Source organism: Podarcis filfolensis (genome assembly GCF_964270895.1).
Source record: "Podarcis filfolensis genome assembly, chromosome: Z".
Lineage (NCBI taxonomy): Eukaryota > Metazoa > Chordata > Lepidosauria > Squamata > Lacertidae > Podarcis > Podarcis filfolensis.
In genome coordinates this window covers 43,098,968-43,121,312 of record NC_139617.1, presented here as the reverse complement: position 1 = coordinate 43,121,312, position 22,345 = coordinate 43,098,968, and the positions used below count along the sequence as shown (strand labels likewise).

Genomic DNA, 22,345 nt, shown 5'->3' with positions numbered 1-22,345 from the left:
AGCCACAATCTGTTTCCAGTGTCAGCTAATCAGGTGCCTCCATGAAACCTATAAGTAGGGCTGGAAGGTAATAGCCCTTCACTGCTGTGGCCATCCTAGGCTGGCATAAAATCACAATTTGCCAGGGCTCTTGGAGACTTTGGGCATAGGAATGTAGGAAGCTTCCTTAAACAGAGTCAGAGCATTGGTCCGTCTACTTCAGAATTGCAAGCATTGGCTGGGAGCAGCTCTCCGGGGCTTAAGGCAGGGGACATTCCCCATCCTCCCTGACGATGCTAGGAAACATGCAACATTTGTGCCCTGCCAGTTAATTATGACCCAGCACACTTAGTGTTGTCCACTTTGACTGACCGTGGCTCTCCATGCTCAGATCTCATTGGGAGGGGACTTAACCTGGGACCACCTACATATTTGTCCACGTACAATATTTTGTACCCGCCCTTCATCATAAGGTCCCAGGCTGGGAATAATATACAGATATGAAAACAAGCAAAGCCTTTTATAATTATAAAACAAGGAGAACTGTTCCAAATGGAACAGGACAGTATGAATTCAAATGAAGAGGTGGGTCCCACAAAACAAAATACTGCAACTGTCAAAAGCCAAGGTAACGGATGTGCCCTTAGAATGAACTGTGCTTTCCTTCCCACTTGACAAAAGCTCAAATGCCATGGATTTTTGAGCGTGTCACATAAGCCACTGTTATTATCATGACCTTGTCCTTCTCTTCATCATCACTTTACCCCACAATCTCTAGGTGGGTTACAATCTAAAACACATTAAAAACCGTTTTTTCAAAAACTTGCAGTCACATAAAGGGTGGTTCCTGAAAATATACATCTCACGTGACAAAAGAGTAGAGCAAAAAGATGTGTCTTTGAAGAAAGCTGTACAATAAGGATGCCAAATGCACTTCTGTGTGGAGGGAGAACAACAACTTAGAGGCTGCTGCAGAGAAGGACCTCTCCTGAGCCACCATCACCACACTGAGCTTCTGGGGGTAGCAGAACTACGAAGAGTGCCCTCCACCCTAAACATCTGATAGGTTCTACAGGGGAGGAGGTGGCATTTGAGATATTCACCACTGCTGCCATTAGGCTGCCTCCCACAGGTTAGGAAAATGAGCCTGAGGAGAATCATTTTATCCTGGGAGAAAAAGAACTTGTTATGTGATTTTAGTACCAATAATGTTCAAATTTTTAGTGAGCAAGTCAGGCTAGCTGTAGGAGATCCAGGGCAGATATGTTTTGACGTTTATTGGCTTATCCTGCCCTTAAGGCACAAGTTACTAGATCCCTTACTAAATCTAGAGGATTTGTTATTACACCTGGGCCATTGGGACAGAGGACTGGTATCGAGTCCACTGTTTTATTTGATTTGATTTGATTTGTTTTGATTTGTTTTGTTGTGTTGTGTTTCATGATGGGCGTAAAGCCGAATAAACATTTTGATGACTGGTATCTGTTATTTATATGGAACTTCTTGATAAATCTATGTGACCGTTAGAAGTGGACATGGGTAGCTCTGTGGTTTAAACCACTGTGCCTCTTGGGCTTGCTGATCAGAAGGTCGGCAGTTCGAATCCGTGCAACAGGGTGAGCTCCCATTGCTCTGTCCCACCTTCTGCCAACCTACCACTTCTAAAGCATACCAGCACAAGTAGATAAATAGGTACCGCTGCGTCAGGAAGGTAAATGGTGTTTCCGTGTGCTCTGCCACTCATCACAGTGTTCTGTTGCACCTGAAGTGATTTAGTCATGCTTGCCACATGACCTGGAAAGCTGTCTATGGACAAACGCTGGCTCCCTCAGCCTGAAAGTGGAGATGAGTGCCATACCACATAGTCGAATTTGACTGGACTTAACCATCCAGGGGTCCTTTACCTTTTTTAACCATTAGAAGGTCTTAAGCTTACCTGGGAGAAGGAATCTACAATTGAAAAGAAATGACTCTTAAGTGGACTGCAATATATTTGTGTGCCTCCTCCATGAGAGGTCTGGAGGGTGGCAACATGAGAAAGGGCCTTCTCTGCAGTGGCTCCCCATCTGTGGAATGCTCTTCTGGGGAAGGCTTGCATGGCGCCTTTATTACACAGCTTTAGGTGCCAGGCAAGAACAATTCTCTTTAACCAGGACTTTGGTTGATTGTCATCCAATGCCCTTTTAAAATGTTTTGGCAGGGAGGGGGGGTGTACTGGGTTGTTTTTATTTTGATTATGTATTTTGCGGTTTTATATTGTGATTTTATCCTGCGAACTGCCCTGAGACCTGTGGGTACAGGGCAGTATACAAATTTAATAAATCATCATCATCTTCTAAGTTCTATAAATCTACCTCAGCTTACGTTAAGGGAATGTCGTTTAAAAATTCTGCATGGGTGGCATTGTACTTTTGTGCAGCTTTCTGACAGGAGATCAAATGCACCATAGAATTGTTGGCATAGTTGCGACAATAGGAGAATATTCTTCAACTTATGTTGGGAATGCCCTCTGGCATCAAAACTTTTGATGGATTTTTTTTAAAGAAATACAGTACCAAAAGCAAGCAAACCAACAAATAAATAAATGCCCCACTCAAGCCTTCCCACAACCTGACCTTCTAAACTTATGAGATAATGAAACAGCACGTTTCCAAACTAAGGAACTTCTTAGGTGGATGCTGGAATTATGTGGAATTTCCAGGACTTTAACATCTCGCTGTGGTATAAGAATACGTGGACTCTGCCTATTGAAGATAATAGCTCACAAATTACGCATTTCTAAGGGTAAGCAAGACCCAGAACATTTCTGCACCATGAAATTCCTAAAATTGTTGGATATTTTTCTCTCTTCCTCTTTTTCCTATATTGGGGTGGGGGGAGGGAAACCTGAACGACATTGTCAGTAGATTTAGTAGGCCACAGGCGTTTCCAAAGCCTGTTTCAGGGGCCTAATTCGGCCCCTGTGGCAGTTTATTTCCTGGGGTAAAATCCCCTCAAAAGCTCAATCCTAAAAAAAGGCCAACAACTTTGGCCAGCCCTCACGCATGCTCACTTCATCAAATCTGGCCCTCTTTGAAAAAAGTTTGGGCACCCCTGGTAGAGATCCGTGTGAGAATAAATATTGTAGCATGATTTATTTTAGATCCTAGCTATTGTGTATCAGGACAACAGAAGAGCCCTGCTGGATCAGACCAAAGGGCCTTGCCCAGCACTCTGTTCTCACACCAGCCAACCAGATGCCTATGCAAGTAGCAATCAGCAGAGAAGGGAGTGGTCGCCTGAGCTTCCATCACCAGTATCGCTGCAACATTCTGGAAAGAGGAAGGAGGGGTGAGGCTGGGGCATGGCAAGTGTCCTGGTGGAGCTGACCTGGTGTTTGCAATGGTGCCTTTGCACCAGACCCTTGTTGCTGCCTTGATCCTCCTCCTACCAGTAAGTCACACTGATGCCCATGACAGGAGGTCAGGTAAGCACCCACTTGCCAGCTACTGCTGAACCTATAACCATATTCTCCAAGCCTTACATCCATAAATTTACTTTGGGTTCTGCCAGTTATTCACTACCAAGTATTCACTATCACTATGCAAACATGTCAGGTTGACTGCTTGAGTCAAATCCCATCTGCCCTGGCCATTTTTGTTTTTGTTTTTTGCTAAAGGAGGGGTGGTCAGCCTGCAGTTCACATGGGTAGGGAGAGAGCCCAGAGAAAGAGAGAGGGAAGGATGGATGAGAGGGGGGTCAGAACAGGTAGACTGATGGGAAAAGAATAGGGAAAGAGGAAAACCCTCTGCAAGTAACAGAGATCTGTCCCTCCACTATCATAAAAAAGAGCAAAGAAGGGTGACTGAAGAGAGAGAGGGTTGCTTGTTTTGCTCTGGCTTTGCACACTTCCAGCATGTAATCCGCCTAACCGATTACTCCCAAGGGAATGTAGCCCTCAATGGAAGAAAGACTTGCCCCACTCCTGCTGTAAACAGACTGCAATTTGTGTTTATGTGCATTTCTGATAAAACAGTGTCAGGTTCTCTAAAATGTGTGCTTCCTTTCCAAGATCAGCACCTGTTTTGCGAATCAGCCAAAAGACTGTTGAACTGACAACTTAAAATGGCCTCTTTTTATAAATAAATAAACATGTAGGTCATTTCTTTTTCCCCAAATTGCTTTGATACTCTGTGTGTATCTGATGTATAACGGAATCGCTAAAAGCACATGTGCTACGATATTCCCCTCCCAGTCTGTAGTGAGGCAATATTGTGGAATTCAATGGCCTGATCCTTGCTTTAAGGAAGCAATGGTTCTGGCAGAGGCAACAGAGGCCCATCTTTTTGCAATTAGAATGAGCTCATTATTCATGATTCGCGGATGTGGACTGTGAGGAGAGGTCGCTCCAGCCATGGAACCTCCTGACAAAAGAGAGAGCAGGTGAGCAAAAGCAATCCAGATTTTCTCAGCCAGCAAGAGAAGTTACACACACACAGAGCCAGATTATACACCAGACAGGAAGAGCTCAGTAGTGGTTGGCTGCCTGTGTCTTCCAGTGCAAACATATTTCAGCACAGCAGGGGTAGCTCTTCAGATATTGTTGGATTCTAACTCTCACTACCCCTGACCACTGACCATGCTGGCTAAGGCTGATGGGAACTGGAGTCCAACATCATCTGAAGGGCACCATGTTTTGTCTAGAACATTATTGTTTTATCAGTTTCTCACCCAAGATATGGAAGCCTGGAGAGCTGCCTGTCAGTGTAGACTACATGGAGTTAGAAGGACCAATGGCTATTGGGGAAGGACCATAGCTCAGTGGTAGAGCATATGCTGTGCACGCAGAAGGCCACAGGTTCAATCCTCAGCATCTCTAAGATGGGCTGGGAGAGGTCCTTGTGAGTTACTGCCAGTCAGTGTAGACAAAACTAAGTGGACCAATGGTCTGACTTAGTATAAGGCTTCTTGTTATGTTCCTATGCATTTGCAAAGACTGCATTATTCAAGCATCCTTATGTTACCAGGATGCTGTGCTCCAAGATCTCTGAGTTAGCTAGTCAGGGATGATGGAAGTAGGATGGGTGTGTGTGTGTGATATATATATTTAGGAGGCACACATCAATGTAAAAACAAGCAAAGAATTGAGTCATTTTTAAAAAAGTGCTGTGATGCTTATCCTGGATCTTAATAATGTAATGAAAAAACAGTCCACTATTACAACCTATAATTTCCCCCCCTAACTCCACTCGTGGTGGGCAGGAAACCCTATGAAGAAAACATTGCAGTGAAAAGATATGTCATGGTGAGTTGAGAATCCTGGAATATTTGATAAGGAATTGTGGCCACAGTGACCAAGAACCGCCTGACCTTTAGGGAGAAAGAAGGTGACCACTGCCATTCACAAATAACATAAACAAGAATATGAATATGAATAGTCTAGCTGCTGGATCAGGCCAAAGGTCTATCTTGTCTAGCATCCTCTGCTCACAGCAGCCACTAGATGCCCCAATGGGAAGCCTACAAGCGGGACACAAGTGCAAAAGTGCTCTCCCCATGTGCAATTCCCAGCAACTGGGATTCAGAGGTGATACAACAGGCTTCCTCTTTTGAGGGATATCCAGAAAGAGCAGCAAAGTCCTGTTTGCTAGAATGGGCACACAGTGGAATGTGGATCCAACAGGGAGAACTTCCTGTCAAACCTGCAGGAGCCACTCCTCCTGGGTGAGATGTGCGTAACTTATAAGAAGGGCTGGTCCTGTATCTCTCTCTCTCTTACTCCATCTTGCTCGTTTGCCTTCATCATGCATTTTCTACCACTGCTTCTGACACCATCATCCTATACACACACAAATGTACCTCCAGATTGCTACTGAATGTGATCTGTGAGTAAACACTATTTTATTCTAAAAAGACTTCTTTGTGTGTTGTTATTGTTTTAAGTGGGCTAAAAGGGGGAAATACCTGGAAGATTCCAGGCTGCACCAAGGCATCCTGGTTGCTTCATCAAAAAGGCTGTAACCAGCTGAATCAACAGCTTCCTATTCTGCTGCAAAGGGATGTACTCTGCTGTACTCACAAACCTGAGTAAGGAAGGATAATATCTAACTAATATATCATCTCCTAGTTACCATACACTTTCCAACATCTGTGTTTAGATGTGAAACTGAAATGTAGTTGTCTGATATTCATTTTAGCAGAGGACTGGGCTATATTCCTTTGGTTGCTGCCCAATGTATTTCAGCTTTTTATATATTTTGATATTTTTTTTATGTCCACTTGTTCTAAGAGTTTGATGTTTTAGATTATTTTATGTGAACCACTTAGAGGTCTTTTATCTGTTTATTCTTTTTGATTAGGTAGTATACAAATAAATGTTGAGAGAGAGAGCGCGCTCTGCTCTGCTTATAACTTTGCAGAAAACCAATAAATACAATAAATAAACAGGTACCAAATGATTTGCAAATATGTCTGCAAAATCCAACCCTTTCTGGTCAACAATCACCCTAGAGGTATGTAGTTAATGCCTCCACCATCAATACACACACACAAACACAATTGCTGGCTTGCTTGCTCAATTTAACAGTGTAGTTCTGCTGTTCTAAAGCATTTGTCTCCCTTTACAATTGTTATGCAGTGGAGAAAATAAGAAGGTAGAAAGCTTCACTAAGCATTCAAGCTATGAGGGAGCTGGGAATCTTGGGAGGGTCAGGAGGTCGCAGACATTAAAAGGAAATAGGATTTTGTTTGTCCTTAATGGAGGACCTTATCCCCTCTGGATCCCTAGAAGAAGGCCCCATTCCCTGCCATTAGTTAGGAAAGGCTGGATGGAACACTCTTTGTTGAGCCTCAAAGACGCTCCCAGGTCAATTGCAGGGCAAGCGGCTCAGTAGATTAACATGTTCATTCTGCTGGCTGGCTACACACTGCCTTCCTGCTGAACTAGCAAGACAGCCTGCCTGGTTCATAGGAGCGTGTGTCTTGAAAAACCTTTGCAAACTGGTAGGGATAGGCAAACCATCCATTTCAGTTTCTTTGTTTTCCAGTATTAAGTTCAGGTCTCCACTTCAGGTTGTAATATTTATTTTTTTAAGTCCTTGTGAAAATTTGCCAGCATTTTACTGCAATTTTCTCCTATGAGACACTTTTTCAATGCAATTTTGTCTAATAGACACATTTTTGCAAGACAATTTCCCTAGCTATAGTGAATTTTTCTACTTTGTTTTCCCAAGTGTATGTATCTTTTATGTGCATTTTACTTTGGTTATATGCATTTCTGCACATATTATTGGGGTGGGAAACTGCATTGCAAAATTTGGAGAAGTGTAAATTTTGAAAGGTGGCTATGTTCTGGTGTGCATGTTGTTTCAGAAAGTGCAAATTAGGCAGATTCATATTTAAATATGCAAACTTTATTAAATTCCTCTCTCATGCCCTTCCTTTCTTTTCCCCCTCCACTTTCCTTAGTCTGGCCTTCACATACAAGTTCATTCTAGGCTTGTTTTTGTGAAGGTGGCACAATCATGCTTGGAAGACAAAGCAGTCAGAGTATTTTGATACATAACGCCCTCCTTTCTCTTGCCTTTCATTCTTCTCCCCCTTTTGGAACATACCATTTTAACATTCCACTGACAAAGTACCTCAAAGGGCAAAGCAAGGATGCAGGTGGGGTTACTCTATTTCAGCAAACGATGGCAAGAATCTGCTTTACAGTCAAGGGTCGCAGACAGGGCCGTCTTAAGCATATCTGGCACCGTGGTGCAAATATCTGCCCCCCCCCCCCGTTTCCCAGAGTTGTCGACCTTTTTTAAGGGGGGGGGGGACTTCGGTCCAGCTCGTTTACATCGCATGGTCTGACATGCGCTCGGTGCTGCATGTAAGTAAGAGGCGCCCAGATCGCAGCCCAGACAGCCTCCCATCCTTGCTCGGTGCTGGAATTGCACAGGGTGCTTCCCTGCTCCTCTCGCAGACTCCACAGAGAGGCGCGCAGGCAGCAACGCAGCCAGAGAGGGGCGGGAGAGACATGCCCACCCCATGCCGCGCCTGCCCCCAATTGCACCCGCCAGATGCCCAGGCAGCCCCAGAGGGAGGGGACACAAAGGGGCTTCCCTGAGCAGGATGCAGCGCACTCCAATGGGTAGCTGAGAGGAGAGGAGTGGGCTGCCCCAGAGCGGGGAAGGGAGCACGCCCTGACTCTCCTTCCCGGACACTCAGCCTGTGGTGCCCTCCAAAATCTGGCGCCCCGGTGCCCCAAGCCACTCATGTCTATGGGTTAGATGCCCCTGATCACAGACAGGAAAATATTTCTCAGGGCTGGGCCCCACTGTCCGAATGACCCAGCGTCTGAATCCGAAACCCAACAGGTACCTGCAAGCTCTTGGAAGCCACAGAACAACACACATTACAAAGAGGGGCATAAACCGAATCACAATTTCCAAGCAGAAAAAGCATCAAACAACAAATGGTAATTGTAGCTTAGTTGGCAGAACATCTGCTTTGCATGCAGAAGGTCCTAGGTTCAATCCCGGGCATCTCAAGGTAGGGCTGGGACTGACTCCTGTCTGAAACACTGCCAATAAGTTTATACAATCCTGAGCTAGACGGACTAAAAGTATGGCTCAGTATTGCAGCTCTCTGTTCTCCTAATGTGCTTGTATTCATTCAATTCAATTGTTTTGGAGCAAATATACAGATCTGGGATAGTCAGTATAATGCCCTAAAGATTTTGTTGGCCTCCTACTCCTATCATGCCAGGCCAGCATAACTATTAGCCAAAAATGATAGGAGTTTCAGTCCAAAAAGATACAGAGGGCACCACATTGCCTACCTCTGATGTAGATAAATTTTGATATAGATAATTTTACTCCGCTATCCGCTCCAGATGTGTTCACATCTCACCAAAAGCTTTGTTACTTTACTTGGACAGTACATTTTGACCTCTATTTTGATTCACTGTTACAAGTGGAATTAGCCAGGGAACACGTCGACTTTGTACTAATTGCTCGGTGTTTGCAGAAAAACACCAAATGTCCAATACTTTGTGCATTTATTTCATTGTTTAAATACGGCCAATATTTTTAAGAATTTCTGGCAGATCTGTGTACTCCACTTTGGAGAGGTTCTATTCTAGTGTTGCAGTGCTTCTTCCATTTCAACAGAAGTGAGTCAGGATAGAAATCAGCCAGTTACCTACTAGGAACATAGGAAGCTGCCTTATGCAGAGTCAGACCATTATCTACACTGACTGGCAGCTGTGACTCTCCAGAGTTTCAGAGTGGGGATACCACCAGCCCTACCTGAAGAGGCTGGAGAATCAACATGGGACTTTCTGCATGAGAAGCAGTCACTCTACCCCTGAGCTAGTAATTTAACCCCATTAAAATATTAACTCTGATTGGTGCTCTCCTAACACATCATGGTAGTTAAGGCCCAGCATCAAGACAAGAAACAAGTAAAAAGAGTGGCAGCATGTTCCACAGGAAATAAAACATCCCCAAATGTACCAGTACTTTCTGGCACATCTGAACAAAGCAAGCTATGCCTTTGAACCCAGAACTATCTGCAGAGATCTGTCACTGACATCCCTAACACAGAGATGAGGAACATGTAGCCTTTGAGATGCCTTCTTAACTCCTATCAGCCCCTGCCAGCACAGCCAGTGGCTAGGGATATGATGTGAGTTGTAGTTCCATAGAACCTGGAGGGCCACAGGTTGCCTAACACTGCCCTAATGAAGTAACAGCAATACACTTCCCTCTAGTGTTCTTCTTCCATATGGGGCTGCAATAAAAGCAGGAGGGTGCCAGCTTACCTTTTTAGTCTTCACTGTTGAGGCACAACAGTCCCCACCATCATAGTTGCAAAAGGCTCGGTTATTGTTCCCATCACAATAGTTGTCTCCCATAAAAGGCTGAAAGAAAGAAGCCAAATTGAGACAATAATAATAATAATAATAATAATAATAATAATAATAATGATGATGATGATGATGCAACCTATATCATGCCTTTAAGAATCCAAGAACCCTGCTGGATCAGACCAATGGCCCAGACCCTCCGGCATCCTGCTCTCACAGTGGCCAGCTAGATGCCCCAATGGGAAGCCTACAAACAAGACCTGGGCACAACGGCACTTATACCCCAGCAGGCCTTCTGGCTGATGGACAAGGCCTATTGGTCAATTACCTGGTGTCACTATTACAACCGGTGATTCATTTCACCTCTCCTGTGACATGCAGCATGCTGTGCCACAAAGGTAAATCCACGCCCAGCCAAGCAGGGCTTGAAGTTGCCTTTGAATGGCTGATGGATTCTGACTTCCAAATTCCACTTTTGAACGGCACATACTTAAACCGTGCAATTCACTCCCACAAGATGCAGTAGGTGACCACCAACTTGGGTGGCTTGTAAAGTGGATTGGACAAATACAAGGAGGTGCAGACTTTCAATAACTACTAGCTATAATGATGTTCCATGTCCAAAGTTGGAGGCAGTATGCCTCTGAATGCCATTTACTAGCATTCAAAGGTGGGGAAAGCGCTGTTGTGCTCAGATCCTACTTGCAGGCATCTCACTGGGGCACCTGGCTGACCTAGTGAGGACACAATGCTAGGCTAGATGGATCTTTGGCCTGATCCAGAAGCAGGGCTCTTCTTACGCACTTACAACACAGTTGGCTGCTTGCACAAAAATCACACCATTTCATTGTTTCCCCATGAAACTGTCTTGCCTGCTGCTGTTTTTGCAGGTGGGGGTCACTTAATTGCATCCCACAGTTCCCATTATGTGACCATTAGGGCTCTCCTGTTCCGCTAATCCTAGATGGAGACACACGCTGTCCTTTCGGAAGAAGAAACTGTCTCTGGAAAATGAAGTAGGGAGCTAAAAGCAGCCCTTGTTTTGTTTGCAGCTAATTAATTGTGTGGGGTTTTGTTTTGTTTTGTTTTTTAATAGCAGGAGAAATAAAACATAGGGACATCTGAAGAACAATCAGTGAGGACATTTTGGCACTCTTTCCTTTCTGTGGAGCCAAGGTCAAGCTCATAAATATTTCAAGGGGACACTGTGAAACATTTTAGACCCCATAAGTTTTTAAATCACAGTTATTCCTCTCTCCATACGTAAACCTGCCCTTGAGGGGCTAGAGGGGAGCATCAATGCCCTTCATTGAGTACCATGACAGGAGAGCTGTCAGCTTGCTCACTGTAAATTTCTAAATTCCTCTTTATTCATTGATGGACTCTATGGCACTGTACAGCAACACAATACAGTGGTACCTCAGGTTACAGACGCTTCAGGTTACAGACGCTTCAGGTTACAGACGCTTCAGGTTACAGACTCTGCTAACCCAAAAATAGTACCTCGGGTTAAGAACTTTGCTTCAGGATGAGAACAGAAATCGTGCAGTGGCAGTGCAGCGGCAGTGGGAGGCCCCATTAGCTAAAGTGGTGCTTCAGGTTAAGAACAGTTTCAGGTTAAGAACGGACCTCCAAAATGAATTAAGTTCTTAACCCAAGATACCACTGTACAGTAGAAGAGAAATTGAAACAGCAACAAAACTCTTCCACAGGCCCATCTAGTCTAGCATCGTGTTCTCACACGGGTCACCCAGATGCCTCTGGGAGGTTCACAAGCAGGACTTGAGTACAACAGTGCTTTCCCCATTGGTGATTCCCAGCAACGGACATTCAGAGGTTTGCTGCCTCCAACAGTGCAGGGAGAAAATAACCAGACTTCTCCAAGCTGGTTCCTTACAGATGATGTCAGTCAACAACTCCTATAACACCCAGCCAGCATGACTGATGGTCACAGATGATGGAAGTTGTAGTCTGAAAACATCTGAAGGGCAGCAGCTTGGGGAAGACTGGCTAGGAGGATCATTTGAATACATTCACATGTATACACCTTGGCATCTTTTGATTGCACATTGTTGTGTGGTTGTTGTTTGCCTTCCTCCAAGGTGCTCAGAGCTCCATCTCTCACACCCTCATCCCTTTTCTGTAGCTTTGCAATGACTTTAAGCAAACATAGGAGACCTACTGGAAAATTCACACACACACCCTTAATCAAATCTTGTAGCTGTACCAGGGAGTGAAAATAACACGTCTTGGCCAAAACTATGCCTGTATGCACATACACACCTCAAGAGCGAGTGAGCTAATTTCAAGGAGATGAGTTAAGTGCAAAGCGTAAACACAGATCTATTAATGGAGCAGTGAGACAACTTCTAATCATAGGTATTAAGATTCTCTTTCATCTCTTCCTCCCTTTCTTTTCAATCCTCTGCTTCCTATATACGTGGTCTTTTCTCTAAAGGGGGGACTGGAATTTGTTGCAGGTAATTTTTAGTTCAAGGAAAAGTGTGAAATGAGTGATGTAAGTGTCACCAGAAAGCTCTAAGGTGAGAAGAGGTAATAAAGAAAAGAGAAACAGTGGGGGTTATTTTTTAAGAGTTTAAGGTTTTTGAAGACACTGGATTTTGGGGAAAGGCTGTAGCTCAATGGTGGAACATCTGCTTTGCACACTGAAAGTTCCAACTCTTGGCATCTCCAGGTAGGGCTTGGAATGCCTCCTATCTGAAACCCTGGAGAGCCACAATACTGAGCTATATGGTCTGACTTAGTGAATGGCAGCTCTCTATGTTCTTATTTAAAATCAGCTCTGAAGGCCGGAGTCTTAATTTATTATTAGGCAAATGGTCATAGCTCAGTGGTAGAGCATCTGATTTGCATGCAGAAGGCCCTAGGTTCAATCCTTGAGATCTCCAGGTAGGATTAGGAATGTCTTAAACTCTAGACCAGTAGTTCCCAATTAGGGGTCCAGGAACTCCTCGGGGTTTGTGGAACGCACCAGGGGGTCTGTGGCCCCATCCCTTGCCTCCTCCCCAACTATTTTTTTGTCATTTTTGCATTGTAATATTTTATGGTCTGTTTTAGCGCTGTGCAATTTTTCAATATATTGGCCAAAATCGGTTTTGAAATCGCAACACGATAACGATTTTGACTCAGCAATACAGTGGTACCTCGGGTTACAGACGCTTCAGGTTACAGACTCTGCTAACCCAGAAATAGGACCTTGGGTTAGGAACTTTGCTTCAGGATGAGAACAGAAATTGTGCAGCGGTGGCATGGCGACAGCAGGAGCCCCATTAGCTAAAGTGGTGCTTCAAGTTAAGAACAGTTTCAGGTTAAGAAGAGAGCAGAGCAGCCGATTTCAAGGCACTGCCAATATCACATGATGATCTCTGTGGAAAACACTGCTGATCTTAGCTGCCTTCCCTCATGCTGAGGGAGACCAGGGCAGCCAACTGCAAGGTGCTGCCTTCCCCTCACACTGACAGAGAACAGTATCGCCCATACTTCAAGGCCCTGTGGCACTGCCTTCCCCTGGTGGAGCAGCTATTCTCAGTCAGCAGGAAAGCAGCAGTAGCAGCCACAGTGGACTTCCAACTTTGCTGGCTGCCACCACTGGCTGCCCTAGCTTGATGGTCCCCCATCCCCATCGCCTCCCCCTCAAACCATGTGTTGGAGTGGCTCCGCTTTCTCTCCTCTCCCCACCCATTTGATCTCCACAGCTGCTCCTTCCCTCACCCCAATGCCTGATCTCCAATTTCAGACACAAGGAACTAACTCAAGGAGCTCGAACTTGGTCCAGTAGCAAACTGGCAACCAGTGCAGCTCTCTCAGCTGGCAAGCAACATGTGCCCAGTAGCTTGCTCCTGCGAGCTGCCTGGCCACCACATTCTGCTATAGCTGCAGCTTCTAGATCACATACAAGGGTAGCCTCATGCAAAGTGCACTGTGTACTCAACAGCGTTTCGATAGGAACAATGAATTCCTCTTGCTAGGACAGGGATAGGGAGCTGGATCTGCCCAGTTGGTCAGATTCTTATCTCCCGAACCCCTTGCAGGCAAAGTTTGACATCATTTAAGGTCAGATTACACTTGGGGGGGGGTTGCCTTCAGAGATATTGTGGAGCATGCTTCAAGGGGATCCACAAAACTCCACAATCAGCTGATGCATCTTATTAATTAGTGAGCCAGCGTGTTGTAGTGGTTAAGAGCAGTGGACTTGTAATCTGGTGAACTGGGTTCGATTCCCCGCTCCTCCACATGCAGCTGCTGGGTGACCTTGGGCTAGTCACACTTCTCTGAAGTCTCTCAGCCTCACTCACCTCACAGAGTGTTTGTTGTGGGGGAAGAAGGGAAAGGAGATTGTTAACCGCTTTGAGACTCCTTAGGGTAGTGATAAATCAGGATATCAAATCCAAACTCCTCCTCCTCCTCTTCTTCTTCTTAGTATTGCTTGGTTTAACACACACATGCACACATATGCAAGAGTTGGCTCATGGATGCTCACCTCACAACCCTTGATGCAGTGGATCAGTGCAGGATGAGGATACCACTTGAGTTCAGCAGTGCAGACAACGTTCTAGATGGAGGAAAGGAAGCATGGAGACATTAGGAACAGAAGGAACTGTCTTATATCAAGTCAGACTCACTGGTCTATCTAGCTCATTACAGCTATGGGCAAAACTTTAAAAAGCTCACAACTGTGCCCCAAACCGTGTCTGGATTTTCACTTTTTTAAATATGGCAACCCTGTTCCTGGAGACTGAACCTGCGGTGGTCTGCATACAAAGCAGGTGCTCTATCAACTGAGCTACAGCCACAGATGGCACAGCACATTTCGTTAGGGTGTGTGTGCACCCTGGGATTTTTTTAAGTGCAAACATTTATTGAGTACATACTCATACTAATACAGGACATCATTTTTATTCATCAGAGTAAAAAGACTAAAACTTAATGAAACTTAAAAAGAAATAAATCAACAACTAAACTTTACTTTTTTAAAAAATGCAAACTTTCAAAATGAGCCACAAAAGCAAATTTTTGCTGTAATGATAAAAAGGTGTGCACAAAAATATAGTCCATTTCATGATCCTTATCTTTAACCATATGATGAGTGAACCTAATATGGGAGAATATGAAATCCTTCCTAGGCTTGAGTGACCGAAGAGCTCTGTAAAAGTCAAAGGCTTGTGTATGCCGTAGCTGCATTCATGGAACATTTGAAAATCACCTTGAGGCAAACATAATATGTGAATTATTATTATTATTATTATTATTATTATTATTATTATTATTATTATTATTATCATCATCTGTCAGGCTAGAATGTTCAGCTGATGTATCAGAATGAATAAACTGGAATACATGTTAATTGACTAAAGAAGTCAATTAAGTGGGCAACATTATGGTAGGGGAGGAACTCCCAATTTGAATAAAAGGGTCATCTGAGAAGAAGGTTCCCCTCCTGTGTGTGAGAAAATTGGGGCACCATGTTTAAGAGGAGGCTTCCTGTGATACACATGTGCATCACCTAAAAAAGAAGGAATGCTTTTCTAAAGTTAGCACTATTTTTCATCATATGCAAATTGATGTAGATTGATGTAGTGTTGTCCAGTGGCGTAGGAAGGGGGGTCGGGTGCCCTCACTGAGGGGGATGACATTCGGTGCGCCGCCTACCCACGATTCCCAAGCCTACCCCGAGCCATCGGGGTAAGGGGGGAGCTGCACCACTTTGCTGGCGGGATTCCCCCCTTCACCCTTCATTTTGACAGCTTGGGAGTTGCGGGCTGGCACGCCAAATGTCTACCATGGGTGGCTTGCTCCGCCCCTGTGAGCAGCTTGCTCCCTCCCCCCCCCAGCTGCAGGGCATGCACGCCGCTCCGGACACTCGAGTGGCTATCCCGTGCATGGAATGGCACCCTCCATGCCATTCCCCCTTCAGGAGCGCACCCACCCTGGGCAGCGCAGGCATATGCTCCACCGCTGGTGTTGTCTCTAAGGTTAGTTCTTCTTAGAGTAGATCAACTGAAATTGATGGGCATAGCTAATATGATGTTCAAGACATAAGGCAGTAAAATCCTGTTAGCATCCCTCCCCATTCTTATCTGTAAAAATATAATATGTAAGTAAGTAAGTAAGTAAGTAAGTAAGTAAGTAAGTAGTACTTTTACTTCTGTGCCTCTGTTGTTATGTATCCTTCAGGATACACACGTGGCAAACCCGGAAGTATATTTCCAGGTTTTGCCACGAGCACATGTGCAGAAGCTCTCTATCGCACCACATGTGTGCGCAGAACAGGCACCTCCGGAGTTCCGGAACAGATCCCGTCCACGACCAGAGGTACCACTGTACTAATAATGTGCTGTCGTTTCATGACACCCAAAATCAGCTGCCTGAGGTCACGACTTCCCTCTGCCTAATGATAGGGCTGCTCCTATACCTGAAGATCACTCACTAGAAAAATCTAACATACCTCAGAGGGTATTGTAAAGTTCACCACCACCCTTGGGGTGGGTGGGGAGGGACAAATAAAGGAACTGACTACTCATCTAGAGCTTCTGAGTCACTCTATTTTTTGTTCTTCTCCAGGGCCTGATGAGCGACATCCAAGGGTACTAAGGGAGCTTGTGGGTGTAATTTCAGAGCCTTTGTCTATGATCTTTGAAAATTCTTGGAGAACAGATTGAACCGGGGAGAACAGAATGAACTTTGCATCTGCATGCAAAGCAGATGCTCTACCATGATCTACTGCTCAGCTATGGCGTTTTCCTTAAGAGACAGTAACATAGAAAGCTGACTTTCATGGAGTCAGACTATAGGTCCACCTAGCTCAGTACGGTCTACGCTGGCTAACAGGATTTCATACACTTGACATTCCCAGTCCTACCAGAAGATGCCAGGGAATGAACCTGTGGTGACTTCTGCAAAGTGGATGCTCCTCCACTGAGCAACAGGATACTGAGAGACAGGATACCATTTTATCAAGCTATTTCATGGCAACACACTGGTGGCATTTATTTTGCATGTGTTCAGTCTCATCAGGTTTTTACGAAAAGTGTGGTGGTCTATGCACACACACATACCTTACCCTTTCCCCCTGCTAATTCTGAAGGCTAATTTAATCTGTCTGTGGGGAAACCTTGGTGTGTTTTTACAGTTTCGGTCATTTGAGGCTTACCTGGTATGTGCTAGAAAAAGGACTTTTATACTATCTGCACAGGGCTGTTTATCTTTCCGATGCACTCGGATTTTCCACTATTACTCAGGGCCCAGATTGCTCCACCTGTCTTGCAACAGGCCTGGTCTGTGTGAAATGGAAGGAAAAGGAGTCTGGGGAAGGCCGGGCAGGGGGGCGGGGAGGAGGAGAGCCCCGTGCTGTTTATTTGCTGAGTGAGCGAGAAGACTGCAAAATTCAGCAGGGGCCCCCCTTTCTTGGGTCAGATGCCTTCCCAATTGAGTCCTTGACAACCCTCTGGAAACTGAAGGGCCGGTGCTTGCCACAAACAGGAAGATAGTATTTCATTTCATTTCAATCTCTTATTTACTGCAAGATGAGGAATAGAGGAGCATGTTCTTATTTTTAATATTTGGAAAGATTGATGAAGTCATCAAGATGGGCCTCAGGATAATGAGAAGCAGGAAAAGCAACAGATTCTATCCCCCTGAACCCTTAGGGCAAACCAGCTTAGAGGTGCCAATAATTCCTCTCACCTTATCTGGTGAGTGGGGTTGCGGCCCTGCAGTGATCTGGTGAGGGGGGCGGGGTTTAACTGACCACCTACTGGCGATTGACCTGAGCCCGCAGGTCTTGGATGGGCTTTCCCTGGGGGCAGGCCCAGCCAGCCAATCAATACCACCTGGGCCTGCTCCCGGGAGAAGCGGTATAAATTGTGGCCCAGCCTGGCAGTCCCTTCTTCTGCCGCATCTCCCTCCCTCTAATTTTGTTGCAATTCATACTTGCTATGGATCATGTTGGCTGCCATATTGGGGCCAGGCAGGAATTTTTCCACTTGGCAAATTGGCACCGGCCATTTGGTTTGCCTACCTCATAGCAATCATTACAACTTCGTGAGGTTAGGTACTGGGTAAGCCTTGGTTTTGGCTGGAGGGGAGGTTGTAGCCTCAGCTTGCCCTTCCTTGGTTAATGGTATCCTGTTAAAGGGATCCATGAGGAGTGGCTTCTGTCTGACATCCAGGCAGGGGCTAGGGCTATGACACTCCTCCAACAGTGACCCCTTGGGGGTACCCTATCTTATGTAGGTCATAGAGCCCCCTAGTGGTGATTTACCCTTAGATGCTGTCCCAGGCTGGAGTGATATAATTTAGCTTCACCCGATGCCTATGCCAAACAGTTCACAGCTGTAACTGATTGTGACCTATTGGAACCCATAAAACTATATGCTGTTGTCTCATTTGGTTATTCACTCCTTAGGGATCTGCGGAGTCAGGGAGACTTGGCACACAAGGGAGAAGAAGATAGCAAGACTTTCTCTTCCATACAGTCAAAAAACATCCCTAATAGAGTGGCATTTCCAGACATCCTCTTTGACAAAAGCAGAGAAGGAGGCTAGTGTGGCACAGGGGTAATTTCCACTCAGCCTGAAACGCACTGGGTGATCTTGGACCAGTTCATTATCAACCTAACCTACCTCGTGTACACCGCTTAGAGATTTTTGACGTATGAAACGATTCAGAAATGCTTTTAAAATAAACAAGATTACAGCCTTAAAGTTTTTCCAAGTGGAAAGAATGACTGTTGCTATTCTTCCTCTTAATAATATTTATTTGAAGACGGCAATACCAAGTCCTTGTGCTAACAGCAGCAGCAGCTGCAAGGCAAATGTGTGTCGGCTGCAGCAAATGCCAGTGTGTTACATTTGGCCCCAACCTGGTTTCAATTCCAGAGGGAAAGTTTTCAAGGTGGTAACAGGCATCGTAAAAGTCTAATGGCCCTGTCTTATATAACATTCACTCTCAGCTGGCTAACCAGTGGCTGTGGCACTGCAAATGACCCCCATACACTGCTTTCTGGCCACTGATGTTATCTACAAGACACACCTATGTCATACAGGTGCCATGGGTGTCCTCCAACCCCCAACACTTACAGCTGCCTTCAATTTTACACCTGCAATCTAGCCCATATTTCCTTTGTGGCCATCCCTACCACTGTATTTGTTAAACCTGTGCTGTGAGTTTTGGGCATTCTGTCTCCCAGAGGTAGGCATATAAAGGGAGAAAGCTGCACACTGCTTCAGTGGCCTGCTACAGAAGATCTTCAATTGAATTCTAGTGGTTTGGGAAATGTGTTCCTTTCATAAAGGCCTCAATTTATGCTTGTTGTGGGAGTGGGGGAGTGCAAGCTTGTAGGTGATTGCAGCAACCCAGTGATCTTAATCCCTAGAAGAGAAGTGGTATTTCAATCCATGTTACAGGCAAATGAGGTGAGGACAGTAAGGGTAAAGGACATTTTCCTCCTTCATCAGCTAAACAAATCTGAATTAGGGCTGAACATAAACAACTTGCTTCACTCCATGATCATTTCCTTGAGTGTTGTAAAGCACTATTCATTTTTAGCTGTTTTCAACACTCATTTCCAACATAGGAGTGTTATTCCAGTCATCTTCTTTGTTTACATTGCCATCTTCACCCTCACTGTCCTAATTTGCACTATTTCATTCCATTGCCTGTGGAAGCCCATTTGAATGCCTCAGTATCACTATCCAACATCTGGTGTGGCAGCATCACAGAAACACTTGTAGATAAAAGCTTAGTTTGCATGTAACACTAAACCATGGTTAAACATAGTTAAACCATAGTTAAGTTGAGGTGTCTGGCGGATGATCATTTAAACCTTGTTTTATTACATTATAGTTAAAAGCACCAGTGAGAGCAGATGAGACATGAGAGTGGTTTGAATTTTTTGTCACTCTTCACTTAAGTTAAAATTAAAGAGGTCTGGATTTGTACAAAATGCAAAGCTATAACTATGGTTTATAAATGAATTATAAACCTTGGTTAGTGGACAACCTTCAAGTTTTTAACGCTTGATGTTTAGCTCTGTTTTCATTTTACAGTGGTACCTCTGGATACGAACAGGATCCGTTCCGGAGCCCCGTTCGCATCCTGAAGTAAACGTAAGATGCAACTGCGTGTCTGTGCATGCGCGGGTCGCATTTTGCTGCTTCCGTGGATGCGCGTGACATCATTTTGAGCATCTGCGCATGTGTGAGCAGCAAAACTTGGAAGTAATGTACTCCATTCTGGGTCGCCGTGGAGCGCAACCCGAAAATATTCATCCCGAAACTACTTCAACCCGAAGTATGACTGTATGTTGGAAGCTGCCCAAGAGTGGCAGGAGCAATCCAGTCAGATGAGCGGGGTACAAGCAAGCAAACAAACAAACCATAGTTAAAAAACCATAGTTAAGCTGCTGGGCTGGGTTAACACATAACGCTAAACCATGGTTTAGATTTTGTGTGAACTAGGTCATATTTTTGTGGATTGTCACAGCCAACTGGATTGAACAGCTATGTGGGCAATGAAGTTGAGGATAATGAGGGCAATGAATGGCAAATGAGGGCAAGAAGGAGGAGCAGCCAGAGGAAGAAAGGGATTCTGAAGAGCATTGAAACAGTGCAAATCTTCAGCCAAGGGAGCACCCTCTCAGTGATTTGTCCAGCTGCACTGAACATGTGACTTTTGAAATAAATGATCAAAATTAAGGAATAGTCATCACACCCCTAACCTGAATTGATTTTCTGCATGCCTCTTCCCATTGAGGGTGAGAGTGACTTGTATTTTTTCCTCCTTTTTTTGGTCTGTATTCCTGGAATACTTCAGCCTTTCTCTCCGTCACCTCCCCGCAATCTGGGCCGCTTTCCCCTTTTTACTACCAGTTATTTCCCCTCCTCTGGCTACCTAATGAGCCCTCCAGGGATATGTAGGTATAAAACTCGTTATGGCTTCTTTCAAGAGACGGCATCAATAAAGGAGGACAGAATGGGGAGGGAGGGGGGAGGGGAAAGCTACACTTTCAAGCCAGGATTTTTATTTCACAGTGAATTACAAAACCAAAAAACCAACCCCCCCCCCTGAAACCCCACTTGAAAGTCTATATGGTGAGAAAGAGCCTCTAAAATGTAGATAAGGAAGTTTCTAATGTGTTGTGTGGTGCAAAGAGTGACAGGAGGCCCTGTAAGTGGGGGTAGGCTGTTATTATTGTAGGCCACCCACTCTCTGGTCCTATTCTCTGCAAGAAATTGCCCCAATGGCCATGATAGATATGTAAATTCCAAATTTATCTTGAGGTCTGAGGTCGGTCATTCCTCCCTTCCTTTATTTTGTTTCCAAATCTGGATGCTCAAGGACTCTGTTCAGCCTGCTATTTTAAGAGGACCCACCTGATTTGGACTTCTCAGGCAAATGTACAAATCTGGAGCTAGTTCTCGTGTCAGTTTTTTACACACACACCCTTTTGCAATAGTTCTCAATTCAATAAATGTACCCGAGTGTGTACAAAACTGCATGCTTCAGATTAAAAAGCATATGAAAAATGCATACCTGAGGTAAAACGGTGTACCATTCAGCCCAGAAAAAGTGCAAAAATAATGGGAATTTTTATGTGTTTAAAAGATAAATAAATCATAGACTGATGGGGAAGCAGGGAGGAGATTTATGGATTAAAAGAAGTGAATGGCATGGACCAGAAATAGACTGTGAATGCTCTATCCCTATCTTCAGAACAGCCAATTCAATGACAAGGTTTTTGAGTTAGCAATCTTAGAAAATGTGCAATCTGAAAGAAACCTAGAGCCCTCTGACATAGAATGTTGGAAGATCCAGGACAGATAAAAGAAAATACTTCTTCGCAGAGTGCCTAGTTAGACTATGGAACTCGCTGCCACAGGAGGCAGTGATGGCAACAAGCCTAAATGACTTTTTTAAAGATTAGATAAATGCATGGAGTGGGGCGTCAATGACTACTAAACACGTTGGCCATGCTCTGCCTCTACAGTTGGAGGAACAATGCTTCTGAATACCAGTTGCTGGAGATTGCAGGAGCCAAGAGTGCACTTGTGCTCAGGTCCTGCTTGTGGGCTTTCTTCCTATAGAGGCATCTGGTTTGCCACTGTGGGAAAAGGATGGCAAAAGGGATGGACCATTGACTTGACCCAGCAGGCTCTTCTTATGCTCTTAAGATAAACAAAGCCTGAGAATTTGGACTTCTGGGAGAAGTGGAAGGTGATAGGAGACCTAAACTCATTGCTTACTGAACATTCGACCTGACCCGATTACAGTCAGTTTAGATGGCACAGACTACTAAATGAACATTCATCCTGATTTGTTTGCAAGGAGACTAGGTAGCATTGTAGGAAGATTAGATGATAGCCAAGAGCCACCCAACCCTCCCAGTGCTTTCCCCTATCACTGACCTTTCTGATTGCAAAAAATCCTTTCTCCTCCGGAAATACAAATCAGCTATAATTGTGCAGCCTAAATTTGCTGGCAAGTGACTGACCCCTACCTGAAAGCAAGTCA

At 44.8% G+C, this 22,345-nt stretch overlaps 1 protein-coding gene across 1 annotated transcript in view; it reads right to left on the bottom strand.

Moving 5' to 3' along the window:
- PAPPA (pappalysin 1) overlaps positions 1-22,345 on the bottom strand; it is a 236,225-nt gene that overhangs the window by 3,824 nt on the left and 210,056 nt on the right. Inside the window, exons 20-21 of the mRNA XM_083597139.1 lie at positions 14,316-14,387; positions 9,770-9,868 (exon numbers count right to left, since the gene is read on the bottom strand). Of these exons, the coding sequence (XP_083453265.1) occupies positions 9,770-9,868; positions 14,316-14,387 (171 nt within the window). The remainder of the gene's footprint in view (positions 1-9,769; positions 9,869-14,315; positions 14,388-22,345) is intronic.